The following is a 15,330-nucleotide window of genomic DNA, read 5'->3' as shown; positions in this document are numbered from 1 at the left end:
GTGCATGCATGCATGTCTATGTGATGGTGTTGGATCCCCTGGAACTAGAGTTACAAACAGTTTTGAGCTGCCATGTGGATGCTGGGAATTGAACCTGGATCCTCTAGAAGAGCAGCCAGTGCTCTTAACTGCGGAGTCGTCTCTCCAGTCTCCATACATAGCAACTTTACACAGAAATCATATTCCCTTCCTAAAAACATAATGAACAACACTATTAAGATAGACAAAAAAGGGGCTGGAGAGATGGCTCGGAGATTAAGAACACTGGCTGCTCTTCCAGAGGTCCTGAGTTCAAATCCCAGCCACCACATGGTGGCTTACAACCATCCATAATGAGATCTGGTGCCCTCTTCTGGCCTGCAGGCACACAGACAGAACACTGTATACATAATAAATAAACCTTTAAAAAAAAAAAAAAGATAGACAAAAAAATCATGCTCATGCTCAGGGTTACATCCATACAGGAGTACAGAAAGTGGATGTCAAGAACTGCAGAGCCTCGGATCCATGGAACAATGGCAGAGCCTTCACCCTGGAGCAAGGGCCAGAGGCAAAGCAGTCTTCCTCAGGGGATTCAGTCTGCAGAAAATGTCCAACACAGCTCCCTCCAGATACTGCTCCTATGAGATTAGCTAAGTTTGTCTCCTTGATCCAGCTGTACAGCAGAGACCCTGCCCCTTGTCACCTGTACTTAACTCAAATTCTCTGTTCATCTCCAGAGTGCTGCAGTTTCTCTAGCTGAGAACGTACACCATCCACTTCACAGCTTTCTATGTGTGTCTTTTTTTTTCATTCCCTCTCTGCCCCAGTCATGTCTGTTCCCTGGAGCCATGCTGGATGTGGCACAGCAGGATGTTCAGCCATCTGCCAAACCTAACAGCACCTGCTGCCAGTCCTAATTTGAGCTGGAGCCCTGGGCACTACAAAATAGAAGAGACAGAAGATTCCTGCAAATCATCCTATGAATCTCCTCAGTTCCGTGGCACACACCACACATACAAATAAATATAATAAAAAGTTGTTTAAAAAGCTTGCCTTAGTGGGGTGGTGGTGGTGCACACCTTTAATCCCAGCACCAGAGAGGCAGAGGCAGGTGGCAGATCTCTGTGAGTTTGAGGCCAGCCTGGTCTATAAGAGCTAGTTCCAGGTCAGCCAGGGCTGTTACACAGAGAAACTCTGTCTCTAAAAATAAAAAAATAAATAAAAATAAAAAAAAGCTTGCCTTTGAGCTGCGTGGCAGTGTATGCCTTTACCCAGTACTTGTGAGTTCGAAGCCAGATAGGGCTACACAGAGAAACCCAATCTCTAAAAAAAGAACAAAACAACAAAAAGTTTGTCTTGGTTAAGATAGTTCAGAGGGAGCCGGGCGGTGGTGGCGCACGCCTTTAATCCCAGCACTTGGGAGGCAGAGGCAGGCGGATCTCTGTGAGTTCGAGACCAGCCTGGTCTACAAGAGCTAGTTCCAGGACAGGCTCCAAAACCACAGAGAAACCCTGTCTCGAAAAACCAAAAAAAAAAAAAAAAAAAAAAAGATAGTTCAGAGGGTCAAACATTTGCTTCATAAACCTGAGGATCTGAATTTGCTTCCTGGGATACAAGAAACCTGGGAGGAGAGAACTGTTTCCCAAAAGTTGTCCTCCATCCTCCACACATGTACTGTGATATCTGCACATGCCCTGCCTGTTGTAGAATATTGCTTCAACTATGTGAAGGTGTGTTACATTTCCGTTACAGAATATTACTTCAACTATGTAATATTTACACTACATTTGTTTAATTATGTAAAGATAGCTTGCTAATTTACTTTGTCTGCGTAAGGCACCTGATTGGTCTAATAAATAGGTAGATGGCCAATAGCTAGGCAATAGAGGGAAAGGCAGAGAGAAGAAGTAGGAAAAGAGAGAAGAGGAGAGAGAACAAGAGAAAAGAGAACAAGGGTGAAAGAGAGGGGTACACCCAGGGCCAGCTAGGCAGTCGGCAGACAGACACAGTAGGGCATACAGAATGAGAGAAAAGTAAAAATCCCCTCCCCGAGGCAAAACGTAGATGAAGAGAAATAGGTTAAATTAAATTATAAGAGCAAGGGGGATAAGCATAGGTTAAGGCCAAGCAATTGTAACTAATAAGTCTCCCTGTCAGGTATTTGGGAGCTGGTTGATGGCCCAAAAGAAAGCCTACCACCCTGCCCCCATAATTAAATAATAATAAAAAAGTTTCCAAACAAAGTAGCAGATGCATTTGATCTCAGTACCTGGGAAGCAGAGCAGGCAAATCTGTGAATTTGAGGCCAGCCTGGTCTACATGGCGAGTTACAGGCCAGTTAGCACAACATAGTGAGACCCTGTTGAGAGAATGTCAGAAAGAGAGAGAGAAAGAAAGAGAGAGAGAGAGAGAGAGAGAGAGAGAGAGAGAGAGGAGAGAGAGATCAGTAACCACTACCCACCCACGCCTGCCAGACAAGGTTTCTCTGTGTATCTCTGGTTGTCCTAGAACTTGCTCTGTAGACCAGACTGGCTGTGGACTCATCTGCCTGCCTCTGCCTCCCAAATTCTGAGACTAAAGGCGTGCGCCATCACACCTGACCAAACACCCTTCTTTCGACAAGGAAATGAGATAGTGAGATCACATTTTCTTCTCCCTTAACTTTAGTTACAAATTACATTTTATTTATTTTAGTGTATGTATACGGCTGTGTACGTGGGCACATAAGCAAGCACACATGTGTATGAGCATGTATGTGATCAATTTTCAGAGTTTTTTGGTTTTGTTCTAAATTTATCCCATTTATTTATGTGTGGGTGTATTTTTGTGTCCCCCTTGTTTGCTTTTGATATATATGGTTTCACTAACCTGGAATTAGCCCAGAAAGGCCATTCTGGATAGCCACTAAGCCTCAGGGCCCTGCCAGTCTCTATAGCACAGGCAATACAAAAATACATCACTAAGACGTCCCGGTCCGTGGTCCCCCACCTCCACCCCCCCGGTTCTGGGGAATCAAACTCAGGTCCTAAATGAGCTATTTCCTCAGCCCAGATTACCTCTTTTAAACAATGTAACTTCAAGAGTCCCCCCTCTCCCCATGACCTACATTGTAGCTGCTGCCGAAGCACTTCCGGGCCTCCGTTTTCTACACTAGGCACTTCACCTCCAGTGTTTGCTCTTTCTCCTGATAACTAACGAGCTGAGGCATTCCTTCACTGGGACTCCTGAAATCTGCTCAGTCGCACTATGTCAAGAATCCCGGGGCACCTGAAGAGGCGCCTGAGGCTCTGAAAGGGGGAGTCTCACTATGAGCAGCATGCAAGGGATCTGTGTTCCCGGCTGCCACTGCCAGGAAGACATTTTGAATAGTTTAGTAATTGCAATCCGTTCAGTGAGGCCATTTTAAAGCCACATGCTAGCCCTAATAACGTTAATGTTATGGATTCCTAAGATCAGTAGTAATCTATGGTGCCGGAATAAAAGAGGAGTTTATTGGTTACAACCTGGTCATCACGACACTCAACACAACGTTACGCGGTCCTTCGAGAAGACTTGCACGGCACAAGAAACTCTTGCTTCCTAGATTCTTCAGTGAGACATTTTCCTTTTAGTTTTTCCTCACTTCAATTTAGCTACCATTTCATACTTTTAAAATCTTTTGAAAGACTCCTTACTTAGGGTTATTCCATCAAGCTGGTAGCTTAAGCCTAAAGATGGGGCCTAGTCGGCCTTATTTTTAACATTTGCATGATTCAGTTGCGTCCAGCACTTGCTTGGTACCTTCAGTTTTGAGAGTGAGCCATTACAACATGCCCAGTACAGCTACTGGGCTTTATAAAAGGCTTTCACAGTAGCCGGTAAGTAGGGAATGCACAGACCTTAAAGCAAGGAGAAAGGCAAAACTCACTCATCAAGTGTGGCCACAAGAATAGAATCAGCTGGGCTATCCGGACCACACGTTTCTGCTTTTTAGGATGCTTCACCTTTAAAACTGGGAACCTGGCAAGTCCCCGGGTTCGCCCAGATTGCACCAATCGCCCCAAGCTCCCACAACCGTTCGTCTGGGGCAGGGCCCGCTCACATCCCGCATTGCAGCGGCGCGCCCAGGCGGCGGCCCCGCCCCGCGGGTCCACGCAGGGAGGGGACTGCGAGCCGAGCCCGCCTTTGCGGCAGTCAGGTCGGGCGCCCAATGGCCGCGGCCCGCCGGGGGAGGGACCGTGGCCACCCGGGCGCGCCCGCCCCTCCCCGGCTGCTACTTAAGAGGCTCCGGAGCCGCCGCCTCTGCCTCATTGCGTTACTTACCTCGACTCTTAGCTGTCGGGAACGGTAACCGTGACCCGGTGTCCGCTCTGTCACCCTCGCCTTCTAACCCGTAGCTACCATGGTGAGCGCATTGGTGTGGGGAGGAGAGGAGAAGAGAGGAGCTGCTCGCTGGGGCCGCAGGGCGTGCCCGAACGGGAGAGCTTGGGGCCCTGACTTCTGGGGACGGCCGGGGTCGTGGGGGAGAAGGGGCTCTCCCGGGTCGCCCTGGCCGAGCAGGGGAGCGTGGGGCTCTGGCTGCGGGGGTCTCGGGGAGAAGGGGGTCTCCCTGGGCTAGCGTGAGAGCGTGGGGCTCTGGCTGCGGGGGTCTCGGGGAGAAGGGGGTCTCCCTGGGCGAGCGTGAGAGCGTGGAGCTCTGGCTGCCGGGGTCTGGGGAGAGGGGGCTCTCCTGGGTCCCCCTGGGCGAACAGGGGAGCATGGACCCAGGCTGCTGGGGGCTGCCGTGGTCTTGGGGAGAAGAGGCTCTCCCGGGTGCCCCTGGACTCCCGTCTGTCTCTATCCACACCTTGCACAAGACCTACAGCATGGCGCTTTTGGACTACAGTCTTCCCGCGCCCGCCCTTCCCCCATCCCTCCCTTGCTTTCTGCTTTTCGAGCGCGCGCACACAGCCTTTTCCCCGCCCTCACTTCCTCTTTAGTGCGGAAAAGGCGGGGGCGGGGAGACGCCGGGGGACGAAAAACGCATGCGCGACCGTTACATTCCCGCCTAAGAAAGGCGGGAACAGCCTCTGCAGTGTGCGCGTGCGCGCTGAGGCACTGCGGGTTTAGGGTGTGTCTCCTATTGGGCCTTGTAGTTTTTGGGGGGCGACGACTGAGGGTCAAACCCAGGGTGTCGCATTCTAGGCCAGCCCTCTACTAACGAGCTACAACCTCAGCCTCGACCTTCCTTTTGCTTTTAATGAAGGCAATAAAGGATAAGGGGAAGATTTCCTCAACTATATTCCAGAATATGTAACTTACCAACACCAACCGCATGGATTCCCAGCTGTCGTGTGTGGGACCAGGTGGTGACATTGACTGGTTTTTGAGGGAAATAGAAATCGGATCTGGGCGGTTTATAATCCGCTGCTGAACCAGGGCAGGTGCAATGAGCTGAGCTCAATGCCTACAAATAGAGGAAGTCAAACCAGCTCCCATCCGGATGCCGGAGGGTGGATGCTGGCCATTATGTCCTTCAGAGACCTGCCTCTTGCTCTGCAGTGAGATGTCTCTCCTCAGTGGTCAAGCCATGTCCTTCCGTTGCTTAGAATGGTCTGGAAATCTGAACGCACGGCAAAAGTAGATTTGAGGGAAGTGGGTAGATGAAGGGCCTTAGTTTTCAAAGAGAGGAAGTATGACTAAGTACTCCTAGGTGTGAAAAGCCTAAATTAGTAATTCTGTTTGGTTTTTTTTGTTGTTGTTTTGTTTTAAAAAATGCGAGTTTTAAGGGTTTGTCACATTGGGCCACTGAAAACTGGCTGCAATTTTTTTTCCCCTTTCCACAGCGTGAGTGCATCTCCATCCACGTCGGCCAGGCTGGTGTCCAGATCGGCAATGCCTGCTGGGAACTCTACTGCCTGGAACATGGCATCCAGCCTGACGGCCAGATGCCAAGTGACAAGACCATTGGGGGAGGGGACGACTCCTTCAACACCTTCTTCAGTGAGACGGGCGCTGGCAAGCACGTGCCCCGGGCGGTGTTCGTAGACCTGGAGCCCACGGTCATTGGTGAGTGGACCGAGGGCTTCCCTGAGGCATTCTGCCCGGGCCACACCCTCAGACCTCTCTTCAGACACTGAAGGATGAGTTGAGCCGGTGTTGGTGGCGGGTGGCTGACTCGTCCTCCTTTTCCAGATGAAGTTCGCACTGGTACCTACCGTCAGCTCTTCCACCCTGAGCAGCTCATCACAGGCAAGGAAGATGCTGCCAATAACTATGCCCGTGGCCACTACACCATTGGCAAGGAGATCATCGACCTCGTCTTGGACAGAATTCGCAAGCTGGTAAATACCATAGATGGATACGTTTAAGATGCAGTGGGAGGGTTGTGGTGTTGAGTGTGCCAGCCAATTCAATATCTCTCATTTTGTCTTACAGGCCGACCAGTGCACAGGGCTTCAGGGCTTCTTGGTCTTCCACAGCTTTGGCGGGGGAACTGGCTCTGGGTTCACCTCCCTGCTGATGGAGAGGCTCTCTGTTGATTATGGAAAGAAGTCCAAGCTGGAGTTCTCCATCTACCCAGCCCCCCAGGTTTCCACCGCTGTGGTTGAGCCCTACAACTCCATCCTCACCACCCACACCACCCTGGAGCACTCTGATTGTGCCTTCATGGTGGATAACGAGGCCATCTATGACATCTGTCGTAGAAACCTCGACATTGAGCGCCCCACCTACACCAACCTTAACCGCCTCATTAGCCAGATTGTGTCCTCCATCACAGCTTCCCTCAGATTTGATGGAGCCCTGAATGTTGACCTGACAGAATTCCAGACCAACCTGGTGCCCTACCCTCGCATCCACTTCCCTCTGGCCACATATGCCCCTGTCATCTCTGCTGAGAAAGCCTACCATGAGCAGCTTTCTGTAGCAGAGATCACCAATGCCTGCTTTGAGCCAGCCAACCAGATGGTGAAATGTGACCCTCGCCACGGTAAATACATGGCTTGCTGCCTGCTGTACCGTGGTGACGTGGTTCCCAAAGATGTCAATGCTGCCATTGCCACCATCAAGACCAAGCGCAGCATCCAGTTTGTGGACTGGTGCCCCACTGGCTTCAAGGTTGGCATTAATTACCAGCCTCCCACTGTGGTACCTGGTGGAGACCTGGCCAAGGTCCAGAGAGCTGTGTGCATGCTGAGCAACACCACAGCCATCGCTGAGGCCTGGGCCCGCCTAGATCACAAGTTTGATCTGATGTATGCCAAGCGTGCCTTTGTGCACTGGTATGTGGGTGAGGGTATGGAGGAGGGGGAGTTCTCTGAGGCCCGTGAAGACATGGCTGCCCTGGAGAAGGATTATGAGGAGGTTGGTGTGGATTCTGTTGAAGGAGAGGGTGAGGAAGAAGGAGAGGAATACTAATCTGTTTCAGCACCTGAATCATGTCAGACTCCCAGAACTTCAGCTTCAACGCCACCTGACAGTCATTGATGCTTTCATGTTAGCATTGTTCTGTGATCATGTCTTTTCCATGTGTCCCTGTATGGTTTATGTCCATGATGTCTCAAAGTAAAAGCTTTAAGAAAAATTGTTTCTGTATGCTTTTTTGTTTGGGATAAGTCTCCTGTATCCCAGACTAACCTTTGCCTGACCCTCCAGTCTTAATGCCCTGGGATAGCAGAAGGTCACCGCTCGGGTGGTTCTTGTGGTGGAGGAGCACTTAGCCAGCAATGAGCAGTTTGCCCTGACTAAAGCTGTCTTCATCACAATTCATCAAACGATTGAGGCTTTTTTAATGTATGCCTTTAAAATTTTACACTGAGGATGTGAAACCAATCAGGTCTTTGGAGTTACAGGGACAGCCTGGGGTACATGGGGTTGGGAGGCTGGGTGTATCTATGGCCTGGGAATATTTTAGGGTGCTGTGGCAGCAAACAAGGGAAGACTTGTAGAACAAATAAAAACCCAGACACTGAGTTCAAGCTGAAGATCAGAAATGAAAGCCAGCCATTCTTTTTAACAAATCTTTAGTAAGGGCAAGTCCCTGACCCTTATATTCCCCATACTCCTGTCTTCACCTCAGTGCTGGGTTTAAAAGATCTATGACTCTCAAACAATAGGATTAAAGGAGTGAACCACCACTACCTGGACCTGTTTTCTGGACATTTTTTTTTAATATTTACAATATTCCGTCTGTGTGTATGCCTGCAGGCCAGAAGAGGGCACCAGACCCCATTACAGAGGGTTGTGAGCCACCATGTGGTTGCTGGGAATTGAACTCAGGACCTTTGGAAGAGCAGGCAATGCTCTTAACCTCTGAGCCATCTCTCCAGCCCTGGACAGATCTTGTGTAGCCCAAGGTAGCCTTTATCTTTTGCTGTCTCCAGAGACCTGGGATTAAAGGTGTGGGCCACCACTGCCTGGCCATTAGTGGCTTAGCTTTGTACTCTGATCTTCAGGCAAGCTTTATTATTAAAATGCAAATATTACTGTGTTCAATGCTCAGTGCCAAAGTCTACAGAGTTGGAATTTAACTGCTCATTTCCTATTAAGAACCAAAGAAGAATACAGTCCACGTTGACTGGTAAGGATTGCATTGCAGGAAGTGGGAACAATTGTTAAATGTTAGAAGGATTCAATTTACACCACTAAGCATGAGGATAATTGGTACTCTAGACTGAGCAGAAGGCCTCAGACACACTAGGCAAAGGATGTACCCCTGTTCCACTCCTGTCCTTCTCATTTTGAGATGGTCATGCTGGTCTTGCTATCCACTCTGTAAACTAGGGCTGCGTCCGCCTCCTAGATGGGATTAAAGACATATGCCTGTCAGAAGTAAAAATTGGAAGATCAGGAAAACCAGGTCAGCCTGATCTACAGAAGACCCTATCCCAAGAAAAAAACAAAACCACACAAGCTGCCAGGTGGTGATGGTGCATGCCTTTAATCCCAGCACGGGGGGGGGGTGGGGGGGTGGGCCGGGGGCCAGAGACAGGCAGATCTCCAAAAGTGGAGGGAGGCAGGAGGATCTGACGTTCAAGGTACAGTACCTGGTAAAGCCCATGTTCTACAGAAGGTTCCAAAATTAAGAAATCAGAATTATTTCCCTCTTAATCCGGTTGTGGGGTTTTTTTTTGGTTTTTTGTTTTGTTTTGTTTTGTTTTTGAGACAGGTTTCCATCTGCGCCCCAGGCTGACATTTAATTCCATGCTCCTGACTCAGCTTCCCAAAATGCTAGGATTCCAGGCAAGCACGTGGCAATCTTACAATTTTTATTTAGTCACCGTAAACTTCAACATTGCATAAAGCACACATGCTGCTTACAGCCCTGGTTCTCTTTAAGAATCTGGGAGAAGGGGCTGGAGAGATGGCTCAGAGGTTAAGAGCATTGCCTGCTCTTCCAAAGGTCCTGAGTTCAATTCCCAGCAACCATATGGTGGCTCACAACCATCTGTAATGGGGTCTGGTGCCCTCTTGTGACCTGCAGGCATACACACAGACAAAACATTGTATACATAATAAATAAATAAATAAATAAATATTTAAAAAAAAAAAAAAAAAAAGAATCTGGGAGAAGGTGGCCCCGAAAGGCCTGTCCCTAAGGATCAGAGACTTGACTCTTGTAGTGTCATGAAGCTCCCAAGACCTTCTGGGGCCCATTTGTTTGTTTGCACTACAGATTTTCATAATGCCTTGCTCATAGGGATGGACCCTGTTAGGCCCTGTAACCGTAGAAGTAGGAGATAGTTCCTTCTTTCTAACATGGATTCTGGGGATCAAACTTAGGTGGTCAAACTTAGTATCCCCTTAGCCACAATATATGCTAAACAAAACAAATAACAACAAAAAAGCCACAATGCTAAAATGCATTCAGGATTTATTATTCTTCACCTTCATGAAGTCACTATTAAAATAGGAAGACTTGCTGGGCGCTGGTGGTGCACACCTTTAATCCCAGGACTCCGGAGGCAGAGGCAGGCGTATCTTTTTAAGTTTGAGGCCAGCCTGGTCTTACAAAGCAAGTTCCAGGACAGGCACCAAAACAACACAGAGAAACCCTGTCTCGGAAAAAAATGATAACACAGCTTTTTGCCCTCCTGTCTGTTAAGAGATCAGAGGAACTATTGGCCTTTCAGCCTCAGGGACAATCCATGCTGCGATCCAGGGTAGATACTCGGTAAAAGATTTAATGGAGGAAGGCAGGAAGAATTATTTTAGCCTGAGATGGCATTTACCACTCCCAATCCCAGAAAATGCCTAGCAAATTCCTTAATGCCCTGCAGATGGCACTACCGACAAGGAGTTCTCTATCCAGGAGAGCCAAGGTGAGCCTTGTGAACTCTGCCCTTGCCGTCACCTTGAAAAAAAAAAGCAACAAAGAGGAAGTGACTGGCAGGCATCCCTAGCATTCATAAGCTTGCCAATTTCTGTTCTGACAATTACTGGAGGGAGCTGTGCCTGATGTTACTTTACCTCACTGTGAATCAGGCAGCCGCAGGCAACTCCACACCCAAGGAGTTTCTAGACCTGAGCCCCAACCTACACCCCCTACTCCAGGACAATAGTAAAAGCATGGCCTTGGGGTCAACAGGAACTAGGGAAGAGAATGTTGCTACATCAACCAAACTCGATAATGATACAAAGTAAAAATCACTGAGGATCATCTCAGACTACTGTTATGGTCATTATGTTGTTAAGACTAACTTCTTTCTCTCTGCCACCTGGTCAGTAAGCCACACCCAACTGACAGCTTGCTGCATGCTATTGTCTTCATATGTTCCAAGTAAAAAGCTTAAAAAAGGAAGATAGAGTCATGGGGCAGTGGTGGCACAATCTTTGGTCCCAGCACTTGGGAGGCAGAGGCAGGTGGATCTCTGTGAGTTTGATACCAGCTTGGTCTATAGAACGAGTTTCAGGGCTGCCAGGGCTACACAGAGAAACCCTGTCTTGAAAAAGAAGAAAAAAAAATTAAAAAAACAAAAAACAACAAAAAGAAAGGCAGAATTATGTCCATCATATTGTGTGTGTGTGTGGTTTTTTTTCTAGTTCCCAAGGCCTTGTGATAACTGCTGGGCTGGCAGTCCAAAAAGGCCTCCTACGGGTTAGAGAAGAAAGGGTCTAGATCATAGATACAAAATCTGACAAAACAAACAGAAAATCTAGTGATGTGTGGAACTACATGGGAGGGGTGTGGACCAGGGTACACATCAGACCCCATCTACAGAACCATGGGCCCAATTCCTCTGTTCCCACATCTCAGGTTTTTGGGATTTTTGTTGTTGCTTTAGTTTTTCAAGACAGGGTTTCTCTGTATAGCCCTGATTGTCCTGGAACTCACTCTATAGACCAGACTGGTCTTGAACTCAGAGATCCACCTGCCTCTGCCTCTGGAGTGCTAGGATTAAAGGCGTGCGCCACCACCACTAGGCCCAGATCTCTCCTTAAGAAACACTGATCTCGCCGGGCGGTGGTGGCGCACGCCTTTAATCCCAGCACTCGGGAGGCAGAGGCAGGCGGATCTCTGTGAGTTCGAGACCAGCCTGGTCTACAAGAGCTAGTTCCAGGACAGGCTCCAAAACCACAGAGAAACCCTGTCTCGAAAAAACCAAAAAAAAAAAAAAAAAAAAAAAAAAAAAGAAACACTGATCTCAACACTACTGAGTGTTAAGCCCCACCTACAGCATTAAACCATTTCCTAGTCCAAAGTCCCAAAGTTTTCCATATTCCTCCGAAAAATAGCATTGTCCAGCCTATCACAGAATTAACCCACTTCCTGGTACCAATTTACATCTTAGTTACTTTTAAATCACAGTGAGGGCTGGAGAGATGGCCCAGCCGTTAAAGGCCAGGCTCACAACCAAAAATTAAATTGCAGTGATAAGGTTCTATGACCAAAGCAACTCATAGAAAAAGAGTTTATGGGGGCTCTCAGACGGTGAGTCCATGGCCATCGTGGTGAGAAGCATGGCAACAGGCAGGCAGGCATGGCCTGGAGCAGAAGATGAGAGCCTTCATCTGATCCACAACCATGAAGCAGATAAAGAGGGAATGACCTGGGCTTTTGAAATCTCAAAGTCCATTCCCAGTGACACATCTTCTCTAACAAGGCCACCCCTCCTAATCCTTCCCAAACATGTCTGTTGTGGAATAATCTTTTTGTACACTGTGAAGGTATGTTATCAGATTGGCTTAATAAAAAAGTGAGCCGGGCAGTGGTGGCGCATGCCTTTAATCCCAGCACTTGGGAGGCAGAGGCAGGTGGATCTCTGTGAGTTCGAGACCAGCCTGGTCTACAAGAGCTAGTTCCAGGACAGGCTCCAAAACCACAGAGAAACCCTGTCTCGAAAAACCAAAAAAAAAAAAAAAAAGTGATGGCCAGACAGGATTTGGGGGGCAGAGAGAGGGAAGAAGAAGGGCAGAGTCGCCTTGAGACTCAGAGAAAGCATGGCGTGTAGGAGAAGAGGTAACAAGCTGTGAGCCATGTGAGGCATGTAAATTAGTAAAATAGGTTAAGTTATAAGAGCTAGTTAGAAATAAGTCTAAGCCGGGCGGTGGTGGCGCACGCCTTTAATCCCAGAACTTGGGAGGCAGAGGCAGGCGGATCTCTGTGAGTTCGAGACCAGCCTGGTCTACAAGAGCTAGTTCCAGGACAGGCTCCAAAACCACAGAGAAACCCTGTCTCGAAAAACCAAAAAAAAAAAAAAAAAAAAAAAAAAAGAAATAAGTCTAAGCTATTGGCTGAGCTTTCATAATTAATAATAATCCCCATGTGGTTATTTGGGAACTGACTAATGGAACAGAGAAAGACTCCCTACATAGTTCCATCACTTGGGTACCAAGTATTCAAATATAATGAGCCTTTGGGGCCCATTCTCATTCAAACCACCACGGTGTGTGTGCCTCTATGTGGGTAAATGCACATGGATGCAGGTGCCTCATAGGCCAGGAATATCAGATCTCACTGGAACTAGAGTCACAGTTGGCTGCAAGTTCCTCCTCACTGTTCCTTATTACTACAGGCTCTAAGCTCTGTGACAGCAGGAGTTCCATGCTTTATTTTTGTCTACTACCCATGCCTAGCCCTTGGCACATAATGGACCTTAATCTTTTTTTTTTTTAAAGATTTATTTATTATGTATACAGTGTTCTGTCTGTCTGTATGCTTGCTGGCCAGAAGAGGGCACCAGATCTCATTACAGATAGCTGTGAGCCACCATGTGGTTGCTGGGAATTGAACTCAGGACCTCTGGAAGAGCAGACAGTGCTCTTAACCTCTGAGCCCATCTCTCCAGCCCCCTGGACCTTAATCTTATGCATGTCAATTAAGTAAATGTGAGTGAAATATTCTGGTTTTGTTCTAAGTCTTTTAGTTATTTTTGCTTTATTTTTGAGACAAGGTCATGTTAGGTAGCCCAGGTTGGACTGGAACTCATTAACCCAAGCTGGCCAACTCACATCATTCTGCTTCAGCCTTCCGTATGCTGGGGATTACAGGCATGCACCAACATACCCAACCTCAACTTGATTTGCATTTCAATACTGTCATTAAAGCACAATGCTTTTCATAGTTGAAATAAGTATCTGAGAACTCAGATGGCCTGGTCTGTAAAGGCACTTATTGCCAAGTCTGATACCTCGAGTTTAATTGTTGGACACAGTCACACACAGACACACAGAGAACACATGTATAATAAGTAAATTTAAAAATGGTGTAGGGTGGGGCATGGTGGCACATGTCTTTAATTCTAGTACTCAGAAGGCAGAGGAAGAAGGTCTCTTGTGAATTTGAAGCCAGCCTGGTCTAAATATCGAATTTCAGAAAAGAAAGCACAGAGGAATTTGCATATAACTTATGCATATCCCCAGGATACTTTAAACCATCCTTAGAATACCCATAATACTTAGTGCAATGTAAATGCTATGCAAGTGGTTATTATACTATATTGTTTAGGGAATAATGAAAAGAACATATAAGTCTATATGTGTGCTAAATACAGACATGATTTTACTTCCAAATTTTTTTTTTTTAAATTTTTTTTTATTTATTTATTATGTATACAATATTCTGTCTGTGTGTATGCCTACAGGCCAGAAGAGGGCACCAGACCCCATTACAGATGGTTGTGAGCCACCATGTGGTTGCTGGGAATTGAACTCAGGACCTTTGGAAGAGCAGGCAGTGCTCTTAACCTCTGAGCCATCTCTCCAGCCCCCCCAAATTTTTTTTTTTTGGTTTTTCGAGACAGGGTTTCTCTGTGGCTTTGGAGCCTGTCCTGGAACTAGCTCTGTAGACCAGGCTGGTCTTGAACTCTGCCTCTGCCTCCCGAGTGCTAGGATTAAAGGTAAATTGTTTTTTTTTTCCATGGTACTGGGGACCAAGTTCAAGGTCTTGCACATGCTAAGTTCTTTACCACTGAGTTACATTCCCAGCCCTAACTGTATCTTTTTTTTTTTTTTTTTTTTTTTTTTTCGAGACAGGGTTTCTCTGTGGTTTTGGAGCCTGTCCTGGAACTAGCTCTTGTAGACCAGGCTGGACCTGAACTCACAGAGATTCGCCTGCCTCTGCCTCCCGAGTGCTGGGATTAAAGGCATGCGCCACCAACGCCCGGCCCTAACTGTATCTTGCTGTTGTTTTTGGAGACAGATTCTCTCTTTGTATTCCAAATGGTTTTTAGACTTGGCCTGTTGCTAGGCCCCGAGGCTACATCAATAGGGTATTGGGGATTCTACTATCTTCATCTCCTCAGCCCCAGTGCTTGGTTCACCAGTGTGCACTACTAACTGTCTACTAGGGATGGAACTTAGCTCCTACCTGCAGGACAGCCCTTTACCAACTGAAACATCTTGACAGGTACCCTTTTTTATTCTTTTCCTTTTTTAAATTTGAGATTAGTTGATCTCACAAATGTGGAACTCAACAATGTGGAGGGCCAACATACGTATAAATGTTGTGGAATATTTGTTTATATCGTGTGAAGATGTGTCACTGTGATTGTTTTAATACAGAGCTAAATGACCAATAGCTAGGAAGGAGAGATGAATGAACGGAGGAAATTCCGGGCAGAGGAGAATTTGGGATGAGTATAGGAGCATGAGAGAGGACAGCAAGACACTGAAGAAGTCAGACATGTGGTACAATGGAGAGGTAACCGAGCCATGTGGAAGAAATAGATTAATAAAAATGGGTTAAAGTCGGGTGGTGGTGGTGCGCACCTTTAATCCCAGCACTCTAGAGGCAGAGGGAGGCAGATCTCAATAAATTCAAGGCCAGCCTGGTCTACAGCGAGTTCCAGGACAGTCAGGGATGTTACATAGAGAAACACTGTCTCGAAAAAAAACAAAAAAATTAATAAATAAATACAGGTTTATTTAAGTTATGAGAGCTAGTTCGGA

General features: G+C 47.2%; 1 protein-coding gene across 2 annotated transcripts in view; it reads left to right on the top strand.

Moving 5' to 3' along the window:
- The window catches only part of LOC130888547 (tubulin alpha-1B chain), a 31,111-nt gene extending 23,571 nt beyond the window's left edge, over window positions 1-7,540 (top strand). The window contains exons 1-4 of one of the 2 annotated variants that reach the window (XM_057791594.1): window positions 4,213-4,366; window positions 5,787-6,009; window positions 6,136-6,284; window positions 6,379-7,540. In XM_057791594.1, coding sequence (XP_057647577.1) covers window positions 4,364-4,366; window positions 5,787-6,009; window positions 6,136-6,284; window positions 6,379-7,359 — 1,356 coding nt within the window. In that variant the 5' untranslated portion in view covers window positions 4,213-4,363 and the 3' untranslated portion in view covers window positions 7,360-7,540. Of the gene's footprint in view, window positions 1-4,212; window positions 4,367-5,786; window positions 6,010-6,135; window positions 6,285-6,378 lie in introns of those variants that run through there. The other variant, XM_057791595.1, reaches the window with a different exon arrangement.
- Window positions 7,541-15,330: the final 7,790 nt, after the last annotated feature.

Source organism: Chionomys nivalis, chromosome 17 (genome assembly GCF_950005125.1).
Source record: "Chionomys nivalis chromosome 17, mChiNiv1.1, whole genome shotgun sequence".
NCBI classification, from domain to species: domain Eukaryota; kingdom Metazoa; phylum Chordata; class Mammalia; order Rodentia; family Cricetidae; genus Chionomys; species Chionomys nivalis.
This window is presented reverse-complemented; position numbering and strand designations above follow the sequence as displayed.